Source organism: Leopardus geoffroyi, chromosome E1 (assembly GCF_018350155.1).
Source record: "Leopardus geoffroyi isolate Oge1 chromosome E1, O.geoffroyi_Oge1_pat1.0, whole genome shotgun sequence".
Taxonomy (NCBI): Eukaryota; Metazoa; Chordata; class Mammalia; order Carnivora; family Felidae; genus Leopardus; species Leopardus geoffroyi.
The window spans coordinates 41,495,121-41,514,745 of NC_059330.1; the positions used below are offsets into that span (position 1 = coordinate 41,495,121).

Consider the following 19,625-nt stretch of genomic DNA (forward strand, 5'->3'; position numbering starts at 1 on the left):
CAGAGGGACAAACAGAAAGCAATAACAGAAAGGAGAAACAGGGAAAGCTGGAACACAATTTGCTTATTGCACAATCGCTTGCAATCTGCCTCCACCCATGGACACAAAAACAAACAGCTGTTCAAAATGATTTCACATCCCACCAGATAAATGTGCCAATATTTTCCCAAGAACTATGGTTACAACCAACTTCCAGTGACTTTCTAAGTACTCTGAGGCAGAATGAAGCAGAGTTAGATTTTTCTTTTTCACTTAACTGGTGTAGCAAAAGCTTGTACAAAGTTAGGTATTTCCTATGTTGTGAATAAGCGCAAAAGCTAATAATGGAGCCACATAAAACATTCGAACTTACTTGCAAAATATGTGATCACACTTTGTGGAAACAGGCTCTTTGATCAACTCCAGACTAGAAGGATACAAAAAATAAGAAATGAGGCTCAATAATTCATTTCAAAATAAATATAATCTTGGTAAAGAAGTTCAACTTTAAGTTGCTATAACTAAGTCAAAGTAAGGCTTTAAGTTCATTTCATAAATATTTATTAAATGTCTGCTGTGCTAGGAGCCAAAAATACAGCAGAAAACAGGATCCTTCCCTCCTGAGCTTCCAGATACCAAAACAGAATATATTACTCTAGTCAACACTCTATATTACATTATATTATTATTATTATTATATTATTATCTTTAGCATTTAAAAGATTAGCTGACATTGCTCCATTATTAATAAGTTTTCACCGATACACTTTTTTGAGCTATCTTTGGGAGGAAACATCCTATATATATCTTACCTAAACTTTAAGCTCTACAAAGACAAAAAACTTCTTGTATTTCTTTTGGATTCCCTCACAGCACTTTTTTCACATGTGACTACCTTTTTATTTTAAATTTATTATTTTCTTCTAAAGTAATCTCTACATCCAACATGGAACTCAAACTCAGGACCCAGAGATCAAGAGTTGCATGCTCTACTGACTGAGCCAGACAGGCGCCGCTTAAATTTCTTAGTATGGAAAATTTCAAGCATTTACACAAATAAAATAGTAAAATGAACTCCCTGTACCATCACTCAGTTACAACAATTTTTGACTTAAAGCCAGTCTTATATACACACCAGTACCCACTCAAGGCCCAGATTATTTTTTTTAAGTTTATTTATTTATTCTGAGAGAAAGAGAGAGTGGGGAGGGGCAGAGAGAGAAAGGAAGAGAGAGAGAATCCCAAGCAGGCTCCACACTGAAAGTGTGGAGCCCAATGAGGGGCTTGAACTCACAAACCTATGAGATCTTGACCTGAGCCAAAGTCAAGAATCGCTCACTTAACCCACTGAGCCACCCAAGCACCCATGAGCTCAGATTACTTTAAAGTAAATTCCAAGAGGGGTGCATGGGTGGCTCAGTTAAGCACCACTTCGGCTCAGGTCATGATCTCACAGTTTGTGAGTTTGAGCCCCATGTTGGGTTCTCTGCTGTCAGCATAGAACCCGTTTCAAATTCTCTGTTTCCCTCTCTCTGCCCCTCCCCTGCTCACGCACGTGCACTCACACGCGTGTATGCTCTCTCTCTCCCCAAAATAAACATTAAAAATATTTATAGGGGCGCCTGGGTGGCGCAGTCGGTTAGGCGTCCGACTTCAGCCAGGTCACGATCTCGCGGTCCGTGAGTTCGAGCCCCGCATCAGGCTCTGGGCTGATGGCTCAGAGCCTGGAGCCTGATTCCGATTCTGTGTCTCCCTCTCTCTCTGCCCCTCCCCCGTTCATGCTCTGTCTCTCTCTGTCCCAAAAATGAATAAATGTTGAAAAAATATATATATATTTATAAATTAATTCCTGGAATCATTCATTTCAATTATAAATATTTCAAAACAAAGTTTTTAAAAAATAAAGATCTTTTCAAGATGACCATGAAACCATTACTCTTAAAAAAACAATTTCCCTTATACCATCTAATATGTAATACTCCAATTTCCCTCATTATCTCTTAAAATTTGATAATTAAATCTGTTTAGATCAGGATTCAAATAAGATCCATACATTGCATTTGGCTGGTATATCTTGTCTTTTTTTTTTTTTTTAAATGTTTTTTATATTGAGAAAGAGAGAGAGAGAAAGAGAGATCATAAGTGGGGGAGGGGCAGAGAGAGAGAGGGAGACACAGGATCTGAAGCAGGCTCCAGGTTCCAAGCTGTCAGCTCACAGCATGACTCGGGGCTCGAACTCACAAACTGGGAGATCATGACATGAACCAAAGTTGGATGATTAATCGACTGAGCCACCCAGGCACCCCTCAAATGTCTTTTAATCTATAGATTTTCCCTTCCTTTTTTCCCCTTGTCATTTATTTTAAGAAGTATGTCAGCTGAGGGTGCCTGGGTGGCTCAGTTGGTTGAGTGTCTGACTCTTGGTTTCAGCTCAGGTCATGATCTCACAGTTTGTGAGTTCAAGCCCCACGTAGGGCTCCACACTGACAGTGTGGAGCCAGTGTGGAGCCGGCTTGGAATTCTCTCTCTCCTTCTCTCTCTCTCTCCCTCTCTCTCCCCTGCTCATTCTTTTTTTTTTTTTTTTTTTTTTTTAATTTTTTTTTTTTTCAACGTTTATTTTTTTGGGGACAGAGAGAGACAGAGCATGAAGGGGGGAGGGGCAGAGAGAGAGGGAGACACAGAATCGGAAACAGGCTCCAGGCTCTGAGCCATCAGCCCAGAGCCTGACGCGGGGCTCGAACTCACGGACCGCGAGATCGTGACCTGGCTGAAGTCGGGCGCTTAACCGACTGCGCCACCCAGGCGCCCCTCCCCTGCTCATTCTATCAAAATAAATAAATAAAAAGAAAAAAAATTTTAAAAAGTACATCAATACGTCATTTGATCTACATCATTTCCCTCATTCTGGATTTTACTGATTGTAACCCTATGATATGGTTTAGCATGTTCCTCTTGCCTCTATTTCCTATAAACTAGACTTACAGGCTCGATCAATTCAGGTTTGGTTTTTTTGGCAAGAACACTTTACAGGTGGCACTTTTATTATGTCACTTCAGGAGGTACATGATGCTTGGCTTGTGATCACTTTGTAAAAAGAATGTAACAAACACTGAAGAAAATTTAGAAAATAAAAAACAAGCTTAGAAAACGATTAAAATTTTGAGAAAAGAAAATTGGTCACCCAAATTCCCATCCTTGTGGGTCCATTCACAAAATCTTTCTTATTTTCTAGAAAATCTTAAGATCTTCTTGAGACTCTTTCATTTATTAATAGAACAAATGTTCATTGGGCACCTACCGTATACAAGTACTGTTCCTGGGGATGTGACATACAGCAGTGGACAAAACAAAGCCTGTCCTCATAGAACTTTCATTTTAGCTGTGGTAGATAGTTAATTGAGAATTAAACAAGAACATAGGAGAATAAGGGCTAGAAATAAAAATAAAGCTCAGTAACAGGAATAGGGAGTGCTGGGGTGGGAGATGTATACAGAGTGATCAGGAAAGGCCTGATTGAGGTGACACTGGCAGACAGTTGCATGTGAGGAAACAAGCTGTGCAACAATTGGGAGAAGAACATTCCAGCAGAGGGAGCAGAGAAGGCTGACTCTGAGCAGGACCATGCCTGGTGTTTTTGAAGGACAGTGAGCAGGCCTGCAGGGGAAGCACTAGAAGAGCTCGGAGAGGCAGCCAGGAGCCTGAGCAGGTAGAAACCTATAGGCAATTTTAAGTTTTTATCTTTTATTCTGAACGAGAGCTTTAGCAACGGATTTCTGGTACAGTTCAGCCAGGACATCAAAAAACAGGTAACCTGTGTGTGACAAGAATGTGGGTCTTTTCATTAAATGTTAACTTTTTAGAAAAGGATCACAAGAAAAGCTGGGGGACAATAGTCTCGTTGTGAAAGGTTTGGTAACACAACTCTTGTGATCATGGGGCTTCTGACGCAACACAGGGTAACGGAGAAAAGAATATCAGAGTAAGTCAGAAGGCCAGGTTTCTACTATCAGTTCCCTTTTTTATTAGCAGAGTGACCTCAGGCCAAGCCCTCGACCTGAACATCAGGTTCCTTCTCTGTCACCCACCCTACCAGTCTCTTTAGGTGATTGTCAGAATAAAATTAAACGCTACTTGGGAAAATGTTCACAACCTGAGATGACTTCTATCAATGTGAGAATTATTATCCAGACCTAATGTGATTTTAAAAAGAAAACCACCCAACAAAGAGAACTCGATTTGCTACTAAATCACTATTCCTCAGATAAGCTACATATCAAAGAAATTCTCGGCAAAGGCGAAATTGGATTTAGCTATGATGCCAGATGGCTTTCATTCTCACCACTGCCTCAATTCTGAAATAATTATGTTTCAGCATGGTAATTATGAGCCAAGCTATACAAACATACTGTAAACACAAGCTTTAAATGGATGAAAACTCCAATATGTAAAAAGGTAATGACTGTTGAAAAAAACCTTGAAAAGGGAATGGGAATAAAAAGAAAAAAGTCAGTCCTCTTTTAGATACTGATGAAAGTGAATGTTCACTATAAAGATGATTCAAATATTTTATTATTTTTTTAAGTTTATTTTGAGAGAGAGTGTGCATGGGAGGGGCAGAGAGAGAGAGAGAGAGAGAGAGAGAGAGAGAGGGGAGAGAGAGTTGAAAGAATCCCAAGCAGGTTCTCAACTGTCAGCGTGGGGCTCAGTTTCACCAACAATGAGATCATGACCTGAGCCAAAATCCAGAGTTGGACCACTTAAGTGATTGAGCCACCCAGGTGCCCCTCAGATATTGTAAACACTTTTTGACTCAGGCAATTTAGACCTCCTGCATATTTGCCTTTGGGCTTCTGACATGGGTAAGTGATTGGAAAAAGAAGCTAGGTTAGGGTTGAAAAACCACCACCACCCAGCAGGATACATATTTTAGCAAACTCTTCTGAAAGTCAAAAATTTTATATGGTCATGTGCAAAAGGTTAGAAAGAACTACTAATTATCAGAAGTAAATATCAATAACTTAGAGGTCAGCAGAAGTGGTTTTAGCTCAAAAGGCCTCAAAGAAGCTGGAAACCTATCCTCTAGCTACCCTCAATAATACTTTGCAGTCACTATCAGGAATCATTTATTAAGACATAATGGCAAATTCTACTGTTCTAGCTAGGCACTGGTAAACAAACAACAGGGGCGCCTGAGTGGCTCAGTCAGTTAAGCATCGACTATTGATTTCAGCTCAGGTCATGATCTCACGGTTCATGACTTCAAGCCCCATGTAGGGCTCTGCACTGCAGCTTAGAGCCTGCTTGGGATTCTTTCTCTCCCTCTCTCTATGCCTCTTCCCCACTCATGCACATGTGTGTGTGTGTGTGTATGTACTCTCTTCCTCTCAAAATAAATTTTAAAAACTTTAAAATAAACAAAAAGTGGAGTAGGTAGGATTCCCATCCTAGAACTTCCCCCGTGAACGAGTTTAAGGTTTAACAATGACCAGAATGAAAAGCTTTAGTTTAAAAACTTAAGTCCATTGCTAGTAGAAAATAGATCTTAAAAAGTAACAAGGAGCCAGAAATAACAGGACGGCTAACTGAAAATGAAAATTTAGCACTAACTTTCATTCTTGTGTCTTTACTTTTTACGTATTTGAGTTTTTTAATTGATGGTTTAATTTGCCAGAGTGAGAAAGAACATTACATTTCTATAACTGAGTCCCATGGAAATGTAAAATAAATGGACCCAGATGCCACACTATTGAGGACTTTTTTGATCACTCTTTGTAATTATCATGAATAAGTTTTGCTTTTTCAAAAGCAATTTTTTTCTAGTTGTCATTTCCTGCTTCTCCGGCTCTGATGATTCATAAAGTAGGCTATAAATCTCATTTAGCTCTTGTTTTTATTTAGATGAAATGTTGACGGGCAAGGGAAAGGAGGGTTACTTATAAATCTTGTATCTCTCTGGAAACACAACTTGCATGTTCTTTAATTTTATTTACTTGACTCCAAATATGAAAAACAACTTTATGAAGCACAAAGGAAAATTTACTTGAATTTACTCTCCTTTATTGAAGGTAAGGGGCAATGGGTGCAGCTTTCCAATTTATTTTTTGAATGTTTACCCACCACTAACCATCACCATATTAAAACCCATTAAACTAACAAAGAACCAATTTAATTAATGTTAATTAATATTTAATAACTTCAACAAACGTTTACTGAGTGGCTACTATGTCCCAGGTATATAACTACTAAGGATATGGAAGTAAATAAAACAAAAATTCCTGCCTTCGTGGAGTTTAAACTCTGTAAGGGTAGAGAAAAAGGATAAATTATAAGGAATGTTAGATAGTAATAAGACCTATGGAGAAAAAAAAAACAGGAAAGGGAAATAAAGAGTGTGTTGGGGGTTAGGGTGTTTATTTATTTATTTTTTTTTAATTTTTTTTTTCAACGTTTATTTATTTTGGGACAGAGAGAGACAGAGTATGAACGGGGGAGGGGCAGAGAGAGGGAGACCCAGAATCGGAAACAGGCTCCAGGCTCTGAGCCATCAGCCCAGAGCCTACGCGGGGCTCGAACTCACGGACCGCGAGATCGTGACCTGGCTGAAGTCGGACGCTTAACCGACTGCGCCACCCAGGCGCCCCAAGGGTGTTTATTTTTTTTGAGAGAGAGAGAGAGTGTGCAAGTGAGCAAGGGGCAGAGAGAGAGAGAGAGAGAGAGAGAGAGAGAGAGAGAGAGAGAAAGAGAGAGAGAGAGAGAGAGAGAGAGAGAGAGAGAGACAGGAAGCAGGGCTCAAGCTCACCTGATATGGGACCCGACCTCACCAGCCGTGAGATCACGACCTGAGCCAAAGTCAGATACTTAAGGACTGAGCCACCCAGGTGCCCCAGGTGTTACCATTTTAAATAGGGTTGTCTGGAAATGCCTCTGTGAAAAGGTGGTATTTCACTCAAGATTTGTAAGCCATTCAATTATCAAGGGTAGAAAATTCCAGGCAGAGGGAAGAGGAAGCATAAAAGCTCAGAAGCAGGAGAGTATGTTCTAGTCTGAAGAAGAGTTAAGAGGCCAGAATGACCAGAGTAAAGAGAAGAAGAAAGATTCTAAATTTCCTTTCGGGCTTTTCACCAAGACATTCTGAGGTATGGTTTTTAAGTAGACTTAGTGACTACCATAGATATCACCTAGTGACTGCCTGGGGCTCATAACCTCTGGCAGCCAGTGAAGCGCATGAAGGCCCTTCCAGAGTAATGCTTTTAAATGCATAAAATAAAAAATATAAAATTATACAAGAAACTAATTATATTGAAATATAGTTCTAGCCATAGGCCTCCAAATGTCATGAAGGGTCAGCAAGTTAAGAGCTCCTGAACTTTCTGGGGTGATGGAAATGTTACACAGATATATACAATGGTTAAAACTCATCGACTTGCACACTTAAGATCTCTACATTTCACTGTATGTAAATTATGCCTCGACTTAAAAAAAAAAACCTTGAATATTCCTTGTTGTTGTTGTTAATGTTTATTTATTTTGAGAGAGTGCATGGGGGTAAGCACAGGAGGGGCAGAGAAGGGGAGAAAGAATTCCAAGCAGGCTCCATGCTGTCAGCCAGAGCCCAATGTGGGTTCAATCCCACAAACCACAAGATCACGCATGACCTGAGCTGAAATCAAGAGTCAGAGTCTTAACCGTGAGCGCCCCAGGCGTCCCAAAACCTTGAATATTCTAGTCCCCTCTTTATTTTATAGATGAAGAAAAACAAGCTCACTCAAAAAGTCAGAGACTTACCAAAGACTTTGATGATTCGCAGTATTCTTTTTTTTCTTTAAAGATTTTATTTTTAAGTAATCTCTACACCTAATGTGGGGCTTGAAGTCAACCCCAAGATGAAGAGTGGAGATCAAGTGGGGCGCCTGGGTGGCTCAGTTGGTTGAGCATTTGACTTCCGCTCAGGTCATGATCTCACAGTTTCTGAGTTTGAGCTCCGTATCAGTTTTGCTGCTGTCAGCACAGAGCCTGCTTGGGATGCTCCGTACCCCTCTCTCTCTGCCCTCCCCTGCTCATGTTCTCTATCCCTCAAAAATAAATAAACATTAAAAAAAAAAAGTGGAAATCAAGAGTCGCATGCTCTATGGAGTTCTTATTTTTTTTTTTTAATTTTTTTTCAATGTTTATTTATTTTGGGGACAGAGAGAGACAGAGAAGTCCCCTGTGGACTTCTTATTTAAATATACAGGACTAGGCGCCCCTGTGGACTTCTTATTTAAATATACAGGACTAGGGGCCCCTGTGGACTTCTTATTTAAATATACAGGACTAGGCGCCCCTGTAGACTTATTTAAATATACAGGACTAGGGGCCCCTGCGGACTTCTTATTTAAATATACAGGACTAGGGGCGCCTGGGTGGCGCAGTCGGTTAAGCGTCCGACTTCAGCCAGGTCACGATCTCACAGTATGTGAGTTTGAGCCCCGCGTCAGGCTCTGGGCTGATGGCTCAGAGCCTGGAGCCTGTTTCCGATTCTGTGTCTCCCTCTCTCTCTGCCCCTCCCCCGTTCATGCTCTGTCTCTCTCTGTCCCAAAAATAAATAAACATTGAAAAAAAAAATTTTTTTAAATAAATAAATAAATAAACAAACAAACAGGACTAGTTCCAACTGGAGACCTACCCATTCACAAGCACCAATCATTGGTGATTTTATTTTGCCACTATTAACTATGCCCATTCCAAGTGATCTAGCTGTTTTTAGAGCCTGGATGAAAAGGCCACTTACTCCAAACCAGATCCCTACCCCAAAGTAGAACCAATCAAGACAGTCTGTGGGCTAGGAAAGATAGGGAGCTGAATGTGTTAAGGCAGTAAAAAGGGAAGGGGAGAAGCAGAGTGGAGAAAAAGGAGTAACTTCCTATATTCCCAAAGCTCTTGAGTTAAGAAAAGCAGCAACTTTTATAATTTAATTTTAATAGATAGTATAATTTTATTCTCCTTAATATGTAAGGTGAATTCTACTTATTTGCATAGGATATAATCAAGAAAGGAAGAATCTCAAATGAAGAAACCCTTCTGTTGGGTGCCTGGGTGGCGCAGTCGGTTAAGCGTCCGACTTCAGCCAGGTCACGATCTCACGGTCCGTGAGTTCGAGCCCCGCGTCGGGCTCTGGGCTGATGGCTCAGAGCCTGGAGCTTGTTTCCGATTCTGTGTCTCCCTCTCTCTCTGCCCCTCCCCCGTTCATGCTCTGTCTCTCTCTGTCCCAAAAATAAATAAACGTTGAAAAAAAAAAAAAAAGAAAAAGAAACCCTTCTGTTGACTTACCAGATTGGACACTCTAAGATTTTCTGCATAGCATTAAGGACACTTTGTACTTCTTCAACACGATCTGCAGATAAATCCATTTCTCCCTGTTCCAATGAATTTTAAGGCATCAACTTAAATATATATGGATATACACACGCACAAGTCACTTTAAAAGATTTATAAGAACAGACTAGTTTCATTATATGTCATTTTTAAATAAGAGAAACTTAAGACTGGAGTGCTTCCGGATCATACCAACCATAGAATTAATGACAAAAGCTTTATTTTTTAGATTCAAAATATTGTTTTTGTAATTAAAGACCATTATTTTCTCTATTTTTTTTCCCCACATACAGCCTCCAACCACTTCCTTTTGGTGTTTTCCTCTCTCCAAGAAAAAGAAAGCCACAGTGGGGTGACTGAGTGAGTGATGGTAGCCTCATATTTCTCCAATCACCTGGCTCCTTTCTTTGTCTTGTGTTTAAAACCAAACTCAAAAAACAAAACCAACACCAACCAACGCTCCCCACCCCTGCCCTTCACCAGTGTTTCTCACTGGTCTGCATCCATCTCAGGATCCTCTTTAGGCACGTTCATACCAGCAATATGCGTGACTGCTGACGCCCCTCTACTTTCTTCTTGTCCTTTCTCAGAAACGTGTATGAAGCCAGTTCTTTCTTCAGGGCTCCCCCTCCTTCACAATCCACCCTCCTCCTATTCTCCGACACATTCCTGCTCCCTTTCCTCCTTCCTCAGGATACCCTTCTCACACACCCCAGCCCATGTTTTTACACTATATATTCCCCTCGGGACACATTCCAGTTCCTGTCATCAGGATTCCCCCTCGGACACACCCTGCTCCCTCCCTTGTCCTCAGTGCCTCCTCTACCCCGGGACCCACAAGGCGCCCCCTCCCCAATTTCCCCAGACTTAACTTCTTAGGCTTCTCAGGTTTCACCCTCCGCCCGCCCCTGCCAGCCAGGTAATGCCCATCTTGTTCTTCCCCACTCTCTCCATACCTGTTTCCTGCCTATCCCTCGGAGCACCCCTTGGGCCCTGTCCCTTCCCGCGAGCTCTCTCACCTTTACCCAGAGCAAAGCGTCGGGGCTTCCCGGGTCCAGGGCCCCACTTATATAAAAACCTCCCGGGCCGTCCTCAGTTCAGAAAAACCTCAGCGAGCTCTCGCCGCACAGTCGCACTTTCAATTTATCTGTAATTCCCGCGCTTTCCTGTTGCCACGGAAACCGTCCGCGGCCGCTAAGCGAGAACCTCTCAGAATACGAGATCAAAACACGTTACGGAAGGGAGGAGCAGAAAGAGCCGAGAGTCTTTCCGGGCTCCCGATTGGTCATCCATTCTTCCCCGCGTTACGTAATTAGAAAGAGACGGAAGAGAAAGAATTCTCCCCCCACTTATATGTGAGGCCCCTGCCCCCTCACCTGTACGCTTTCAGTTGCGGCTTATTACGTCACAGAGACTGCGGGACTAGGGTCGAAATCAATACCTGAGGCCTGAATAGGAGCGCAAGATAGTGCCTGAAACATTCGCAAGAAGAGGCCCCGTTCCCTCCCCATTTCCGCCGCAATGAAAGTCTCCAGTTTAGGTAAATAAAAGGATTGGGGGGGGGGGGGGGGGACTACGATTTCCAGCATGCATTGCGGATCGAAAGGCCTTCGACACAGTGTTCCTTGGAAACTGTAGTCTTATGGAGAGGCGCTTCCAACACCGGAAGCGGGCAAGAGTCTCACGGCAATCCAGTTGACAGATTGAAGAGCTCTGTGCGCTTACGCACGTCAACAGATATGGATTGGAGTGTTAGGTTTTCACATCTTGAGAGCGGAGAATAGGCTAAAGAACCTACAAGTCCCAGGAAGACTACAATTCCCATCCAGCCCCGCAAGTCTCGGGCAAGGAGTCCACTAAGGTCAGTGACCTAAGGGAATGCAGTGGACGCCGAATTTACCTGGGAAGGGGAAATGGGCCGCGGCCCACGATTGCGCACTTGTAGTTCCGCCCCTCTGCCCCAGTGTTTGTTGTTGTTGTGCTGTTATGGCTGCTGTTGCCCAGCCCCTGCCACGCATGCTCGGCCAATCAAGGGGGGTGGTAGTTTTGAGAGACAACTGTTAAGAGCCAATCATCTTGTCGGAAACTCAAACTGGGGACTAGGTCCTATTTCTATCCGCCATGTTAGATTCACCCCGCGGGGAGAGCAGCAGAGCTGGCAGCGAACGGTTTTTGCACTGGCCTCCGGCAGGCGCCCCCCGGGGGCGGGGAGCTGGTAAGGAAGTAGCGGCGGTTACAGAGGGGTGGGAGCACGTCGCCACTGAGAGGGCTAGGGGAAGTTTACGGAAGGGATCCTGCAAGAGAGAAGGCGACTTTTTCCGTCTCTGGGGGCAGCCAGTCTTTTCAGTGACTGGATGAGAGAGCCGTTTGGGCCAAGGGGCCGAGGCGGCGGATACTTCCAGAGAGATGGGGGGTCCGTGGCTCAGAACGCTTGGCATCTATTGATGGGAGGCTGAGACTCTCCAGCAGAAAGAGGGCCTAGGCAAAGAAAGCGAGATTCTTCAGGGGGTGGTAACACGGTCTTGGGGGCATGGAGTGCTAGGGAAACGATAACTGGAAGACAAGGATAAAGTCTGCAGGGAAAAAAAAAAAAAAAAATGACAGTGCCCACACAGCCTCCCATCCCCATCCCCCTCCGCTTGTTGAGAACCTTGTAAAGATGTCTCCTTGGTCAGGGACCTCTGGTTTGGGAAAGGCACCGTTTTTCCTTTTTGTCAAACACCCAGCTATAGGTCACATGTTTTAACCCCCGGATTAACAGTCAGGCCTTTGGTGGAGACGGTAATCAAAGCTCAAGTTCCCAGGTCTGCTTCATTAAAGGGATTTTTGGTATCCTGAAAAATTTGACGTAGAGGAAAAGCTGACTTGTGCCAAGCAAATGTGAGCCAGTGGCATGAACGTGTAATAATGCCAGTTTTGAAAACTGAAGGCCTAGGACCCAGCCGTCAGACTTTACTGGCTTTAAAGCTACAAGGACAGATGGTGCTAACCATAGCTTTGGTATTTCAAGTTCAAGATTAATGCTCTTGCTGAAAGAATTTTCACATAAAAGCCAAACAGAAATAGGCATTTCTTTATGAAGACCTGGGTATGGTCCAGCTAAGCTAGAATCCCCCACTTCCTGTTTTCTCTCATCAGCCTACCAGCTGGATGAGCTCCAAAGTATCTACTAATTTTAATTGTGTATGTAATTTGGAACAAGGGAGTTAGATTAGTTTCCTTCTGGACTCTCAAAAGTGTGGAAAGCATTTCTGGGAAGTTGAAAAGTAAGAAGGTGATTCAGAATATCCACTTTTTGGCTGACTGAATCAGTTACTTCATTTCCCAGATTTTTTTTTCTCCCCAAGAATCTGGGAAGTTGACCTGGGGAGGCATTCTGTCCAAATGTTAAGGACTCCAAGAATTGCATTCCATAAGAATGAATACTAGATGTCAGCAGATTGGTGCTAGAAACTGGGTTTGGTTTTTTTTGGGTTTTTTTTTGTTTTTTTTTTTTTTTTTGGTTGTAAACTTGACTGTAGGTAGAGACAAAAAATGGAAAAAATTGGAGGATGATTGGTTTTGAATTTTAAAAAAACCCAGATCCTCAGAAAGTTCAAAGTCCTCTTTTTAAAATGTTTATTTATGTTTGTTTTTTTGGAGAAAGAAAGAGAAAGAGAGAGAACATGCAAGCAAGGGAGGGCAGAGAGAGAGGAGGGAGAGGGAGAATCCCAAGCAGGCTCCACGCTGTCAGCACAGAGCCCGACGTGGAGCTTGACCCCGTGAACTGTGAGATCATGATCTGAGTCGAAATCAAGAGTCAGATTCTTAACTGACTGAGCCACCCTGGCACTCCCAAAGTCCTTTTTAATGACACTCTCAATGTATTATGGAAAAACAGGTCTATTTTGGCTTCTAAAGACTGATTTATTACAATAATTTTTGTGTTTGAGTAATGTTCTCAAAGAACTTGGACACACGTTTTTATTTGACCTATTTTACAGATTAAGGAACTGAAGCTCAGGTCAAATGACTTACTGTTTTGTACATGGCTAGTTATGTGTCAGAGCTGTGTCTGGAGCCCAGCTCTTCTCAGCCCTTTTGCTCCCTCACCATTACACTGCAAATTCCTGAGACATAGTTGTTCATCTCCTTTCTCCATTTGCCTAGAGCAGAACCTGGTTCTTTGAAGAGATTTCTTAAAAGATTTGCTGATATGTTTAAAAGATGACCTTTTTCATTACAACTTAGGTTCAGATTTTAGTAAACTATTTTTTCACAGAGTCATAAGAACAAAATCTAGAAGTCCCCGGGTGGCTCAGTCAATTGAGTGTCCAACTCTTGATTTTGGCTCAGGTCATGATCTCATTGTTCGTGGGTTCGAATCCCACATCAGTTTCCATGCTGATGGTGCAAAGCCTGCTTGGGATTCTCTCTCCTCCTCTCTCTGCCCCTCCCCCACATGTGCATGTGTGCAGGCTCTCTCTCTCTCTCCAAAATAAATAAATAAACTTAAATAATAATCTAACAACTCATCAGTAAATAAAATCCTTAATTAAAAACAACTGACCAGAATAGACATTAAATTATAGAATTGTTAACTTCTTAGGCATGATAATGGTATCGTGGTTATCTTTTCAAAAAGTCTTATTTTTTTAAGGGTTACATACTCAGTTATTTTATGGATGAAATAATGGCTGTCAAAATAATCCTATTGCTGTAACAAGATTAGTCCTGGGTTGATGATAATTATGGAAAATTCCTGATGGGTCCTCAGGAGTTCATTGTATATTAATCTTTATTCATTTGTATATGTTTAAATTTTCCCTTAATAGTTTGTTTTTAATTATGGTACTATAGTTTGGTTAAAACATTAGTTAACTATGGTCAATCTATATTGGGGGATTTGGGGACAATACAGAATTATAGACAAAATGACGATAGCTTTGAATTGTTTACTATAGTTATATGTCCATGACACTCCACTTTTATGCATGAAATGTTCCATAAAAGAAAAAAAAAGTAAAATACAAAAACAAACAAACAAAAAACACCACATGAACTTGGATGAAAGGTGTTGACTGCTACCCCTGTGTAGTTTCTTGGCTAGTGTCTTGGCCTCTGAATTGTTAAAACTGATCTTAACAAAGAACCTGGGTTGCTCAATTTAGGAAAAGGCTGTTTTTCTAAGAAAAATGTAGAATATTGCTTTCAAGCTATGAGAATGTAAATTCCCTGAGGGTAGAGACCTGTGGGTGTTCATCTTCATTGGTATCCTGCCACTAGTGGATATTCAGTAGTATCTATTGAATTAACTAATCATATAAAGTTCCATAAAATCCAAAAGAATTTAACAGCTGTTAGAGGACTTCTGCGGATGTGGCCAAAATTTATACTGTTTCAGCAAACGTTTAACAGTGAGATTTGTTTTAAGCTACCCACCAGGTTGTAAATAGCATAAGAGCAGAGACATTGTGTTCTCATTCACTTCGGTGTCTTCCTAGCCTAACCCATATTAGGCCTTCACAAGTATTTGCTGAATGAATGCTTATGCAGTTTTATAGAACCCTTTCCACTGTTTTCTCTCTCACCCATCCTCTCAACTCTAGCCCCACAGCATGGAACCACAGGTTACTCTAAATGTGACTTTCAAAAATGAAACTCAAAGCTTTCTGGTTTCTGATCCAGAAAATACAACTTGGGCTGATGTTGAAGCTATGGTGAGTGTTACTTTGTTTCTCCATCTTTTAAGCCTAATTTTTCCAAAGATAGCAATTTTTAGCAATGTTGTTTCATAGCTGTCATATTTACCTTTTCTAGGACTTTTGGAAAATTACTTTTGACAGGGGTTCAATATTCATGTAGGCGATGTTCTCCCCACCCCCAAGAGAATAAACAAATTCCTTAATTTGCAGCTAGACTTGGAAAACCTGTTAATTTTAGAAACAGTCTAAGGAATGAATTGGTGTGGCTTCCACCCTAACCAGGCCCCAGGGAAATGTTCTCCTGCCTGAGAGCAGATATGTTACTGTAGTTTGTGAACCAGCAAGGATATAACCTAAGTTTTGCAAGAGCTAATTGTTGTTATTGCTAGCTCAGAGGTCAAGTATCTAAAAGTTAGCAAAGGGGCCCCAGGCTGGCTCAGTCAGCAGAATGTGTGACTCTGGATCTTGAGGTTGTGTTTTCAGGTGCCTAGTGGGGTGTAGAGATTGCTTAAAATTTTTTAAAGATCTTAAAAAAAAAGTTGAGCATGGGGCACCTGGGTGGCTCAGTCTGTTGAGCGTCCAACTTCGGCTCAGGTCGTGATCTCAGGATTCGTGGGTTCGAGCCCCATGTCAGGCTCTGTGCTGACAGCTTGGAGCCTGGAACCTGTTTCAGATTCTGTGTCTCCCTCTCTCCCTGCCCTCCCTTGCTTGTGCTCTATCTCTATCTCTCAAAAAAAAAAAAAAAAAAGTTGAGCAGAAAAAACTCCCACAGGTGCTTAGCAGTTCATCTGTTCTTTTGTTGTTGTCAATGCCCTCCCTCCTCTTGGTTTGCCCTTTGTACTCCTCTGGTTTTTGTTTGCTTTGCAGTAGTGAATGTTTTACTTCCTGTGTAACTGTTTATCCAGCAAAACCCTTTGGTAAAAACCTGCTTTTATTTGGTTATGTGCTATGAAAACTAAAAAAAAGAAATGGTGGAAAGATTTCAAAAGATGATCTGAACTAGTCCTCTGTCTTCCAGCAAATATTTCTTTATTCTGGCCTAAACAGATGGTTATCCAGAAAGTTGGGGTGTTTGTCAAATGATCTGAAAACCAAACACAGTTATTTTTCTTTTTCTAGTAGTTAAATGAGTTGACAGCTTGCCTTTTTTCCTTACTGTAAATTTTAAATTATAAAAGTATAATATACATGCCCATTATAAGAAGTAAAACAATCCAAACACATACTAAGAAAAAGTTAATATCCCTCTCTTCATTTCTCTTCCACCCACTGTTCCCACCTCTTTGTTAACCATTGTTAACAGCCTTGGATATAGTTACCCACATTTTCCATGTTCATACAGATATCATCTTAGGAACATACTGTAAACATAATTCTGCAGCTTGCCTTTTTTCCCAGCAGGATGTTATAGACAGTTCTCAATGAATAGATAAGGATCCAGGGTCATCCTTTTTAAATCTATAGATTTTCCGGGGCGCCTGGGTGGCGCAGTCGGTTGGGCGTCCGGCTTCAGCCAGGTCACGATCTCGCGGTCCGGGAGTTCGAGCCCCGCGTCGGGCTCTGGGCTGATGGCTCGGGGCCTGGAGCCTGTTTCCGATTCTGTGTCTCCCTCTCTCTCTGCCCTTCCCCCGTTCATGCTCTGTCTCTCTCTGTCCCAAAAGTGAATAAACGTTGAAAGAGAAAAAATTTAAAAAAAAAAAAAATAAATAAAATAAATAAATCTATAGATTTTCCACAGTATTTTGGTGTTGTCATACCATAATTTAACCATTTCTAATTGAAAGATTGTTTCTAGTTTTTTTTTTTAATTGAGATATAATTGCCATATAACATTATATTAGTTCCAGGTATATAGTATAATGACTTTAAATTTGTATATATTGCAAAATGATCACAATAAGTCTAGCTAACATCTGTCACCACGTGTAGTTAAAAAATTTTTTCTTGGGGCTCCTGGGTGGCTCAGTCAGCTAAGTGTCCGACTTCAGCTCAGGCCATGATCTCGCAGTTTGTGAGTTCGAGCCCCGCGTCGGGCTCTGTGCTGACAGCTCAGAGCCTGGAGCCTCCTTCGGATTCTGTGTCTCCCTCTCTCTGCCCCTCCCCAGCTCACGCTCTGTCTCTTTCTGTCTGTCAAAAATAAATAAACATTAAAAAAAAAATTTATAAAAAAAAAAAATTTCTTATGAGAACTTCCTTAGCAACTATTAACAACTATATTCAGTATGCTGTACATTACATTCCCAGGACTTATTTATTTTATAACTGATAGTTTGTACCTTTTCACCACCTTCACCCATTTCACTCACCTCCCACCCCCTGCCTCTGGCAGCCACCAGTGTGCTATCTGTATCTGTGAGTTCATTGTTGTTATTTCACTTACTCAGTACCCTCAAGGTCAAAAGGGTTTTTTTGTTATTGTTCGTTTTTCTTTTCACCATTATAAAATAAACTACAGGAGAGATCTCTTTGTGTATAAAACTTAAGCACTGTTTTGTAGGATAAAGTTTTCCAAAGAAAGATTAATGGGTCACAAGGCATGTGATTTTAATTTTTGATAGATACTGCCAGGTGCTTTACAGAACAATTGTAGCCAGTGCAGAAATATATGACAGTGCCCTGAATTTTTGACAACACTGGATGTTATGGCTTTAAAATTTTTTTTACCATTCTATTGAGATGACATCTCATTGCTTTAATTTGCATTGCTGTGACTAGCATTGAGGTTGAACATCTTTTCCTATACTTGTTAGTCACATTTGATCTCTCTTGAAAGAAATCTCCATACCTTTTTGCCTACGTTTACCTCGATTGTTTATCATAATGATTAGCAGTTTTGCAGATGATTTTTGTGTATTGCTGATAATAACCCTTGGTTATGAGTTGCAAATATTTCCCATCTATTGTCTTTTGACATGGTTTTCTTCTTTTATGCCATTTAAATGTTTAATTTTTTAAAGTTTTTTTTAATTTATTTTGGGAGAGAGCATAAGTGCACATGCGTGTGCCAACTGGGGAGGGACAGAGTGTCCCCAAAGAGAGAGAATCCCAGGCAGGCTCCGCACTGTCAGCATGGAGCCCAGTGCAGGGCTTGAACCCACGAACCATGAGATCACAACCTGAGCTGAAGTCAAGAGTCAGACGCTTAACTGGCTGAGCTACCCAGGCGCCCCTAAATGTTTAATTTTTATGTAGTGAAATATGCTCACCCTTTCTTTTAGGACTTCTGGGTTTCTGTTACAATCTGCCTTTTTGATATGATGTATATACATTTCATTTGCAGGTAAAAGTTTCATTTGATCTGAACACTATTCAGATAAAATACCTGGATGAGGAAAATGAAGAGGTAAAGTATACGATGGTACCCATGGCCAGGTATCCAGAATAGGGATCTTATTTCTCAAGAATGATGGGGGATTGAAAAGTTCCAACTAATGTTTTCTCATTTGTGTAGTGGTTTAAATGTACTTGATAACTGCATGTTCTTAGCTGACTGTGGAATCTGAGATGGAGTTGAGAAATAAGGAGTAAACATTGAAGAAGGAAATTTGGGAGATAACTTTTAAAACTATATAGTCCTATAGTTCAAATATATCATAACTTGCCATTTAGCTTATAATAATAAAAATAATGACAAACCTTTATTGAGTGACTGCAATGTGTCAGACTAACAACAGTACTATGTATTGGGTATTACATTATTATCTCTTTTTTACCCATGAGGAAACTGAAGCCCAGAGAAGCTAAGTAACTTGCCCACAGGCACAAAATCTTGGAAATAGTAGAGTAGGGGTTCCTTCCATATACTCTGACTCCAGAGCCCAAGCTCTTAACCTCTATATTATGCTGCCTCTTAATGTACCTGAAATAAAGGAGGATACAGGAGTTAAGCAATAAAAGTCCTTAATTATTATTCACAGTTAGTTCATGATACTGGAAAAGCTGAATCCCTAACCTGAGATTGTTCATCTTACGTGTGAGGCTGGTCCTAGTAACAGAAATGTTACAATGACAGGAGGTTTATAATTCCCTGTTGCTTTTGTCCTTTTACAGGTATCCATCAATAGTCAAGGTGAGTTCCTAAGAGAACCTGCTTAACTTTACTTAAAAGCCTTAATCTGGGGGTGCCTGGGTAGCTCAGTCAGTTGTGGAACCAACTCTTGATTTTGGCTCAGGTCTAGATCTCAGAGTTGTGGGATCAAACCCCTGACTGGGATTCTCTCTCTCCCTCTCCCTGACCCACACATGCATGCACATTCTCTTTCTCTCTCTCAAAAAAGAAATTTTCAAGCCTTAATCTGTTGATGGGTGTATGCATTTCCATTTACACTAAGATCTTGCTGCACTATTTATTTTAGACTCGAATTTAACATACAGTAAATTGACATCATACTCACTTGTCCATGGGCATTAGTTACATAGCAGATTTTTATTTTGTAGCAGTTTTTTGTATATACATTAGTGCCTTTGATTGGACCCTAAGGACAGCTTTAATGGAAGGTTCTCTTATGTTTAAGATGTTAATCTTTTGAAAATATGCTTCCCAGTTCAACACATACAACTCCATTCTCCCGATGTTGCCTTTGTCCCTGACTTGGTATATATGTTAAT

The 19,625-nt window shown here is 41.1% G+C and overlaps 2 protein-coding genes across 15 annotated transcripts in view; one reads left to right on the plus strand and one right to left on the minus strand.

Moving 5' to 3' along the window:
* The window catches only part of BRCA1 (BRCA1 DNA repair associated), a 62,833-nt gene extending 51,520 nt beyond the window's left edge, over positions 1-11,313 (minus strand). For 2 of the 7 annotated variants that reach the window (XM_045489011.1, XM_045489007.1), the window contains exons 1-3: positions 10,353-10,562; positions 9,289-9,374; positions 353-406 (exon numbers count right to left, since the gene is read on the minus strand). In XM_045489011.1, the coding sequence (XP_045344967.1) occupies positions 353-406; positions 9,289-9,368 (134 nt within the window). In that variant the 5' untranslated portion in view covers positions 9,369-9,374; positions 10,353-10,562. Of the gene's footprint in view, positions 1-352; positions 407-9,288; positions 9,375-10,289; positions 10,563-10,709; positions 10,814-11,233 lie in introns of those variants that run through there. The other 5 variants (XM_045489013.1, XM_045489012.1, XM_045489010.1 and 2 more) reach the window with 4 other exon arrangements.
* The window catches only part of NBR1 (NBR1 autophagy cargo receptor), a 28,517-nt gene continuing 19,847 nt past the window's right edge, over positions 10,956-19,625 (plus strand). For 3 of the 8 annotated variants that reach the window (XR_006714989.1, XR_006714990.1, XM_045489014.1), the window contains exons 1-4: positions 11,418-11,548; positions 14,922-15,032; positions 18,298-18,360; positions 19,068-19,086. Coding sequence is in view for 5 of the 8 variants with exons in the window: in XM_045489014.1 (XP_045344970.1) it covers positions 14,931-15,032; positions 18,298-18,360; positions 19,068-19,086 (184 nt within the window). In the remaining 3 variants the exon portion in view is untranslated. Of the gene's footprint in view, positions 11,195-11,303; positions 11,549-12,059; positions 12,214-14,921; positions 15,033-18,297; positions 18,361-19,067; positions 19,087-19,625 lie in introns of those variants that run through there. The other 5 variants (XM_045489015.1, XM_045489018.1, XM_045489016.1 and 2 more) reach the window with 4 other exon arrangements.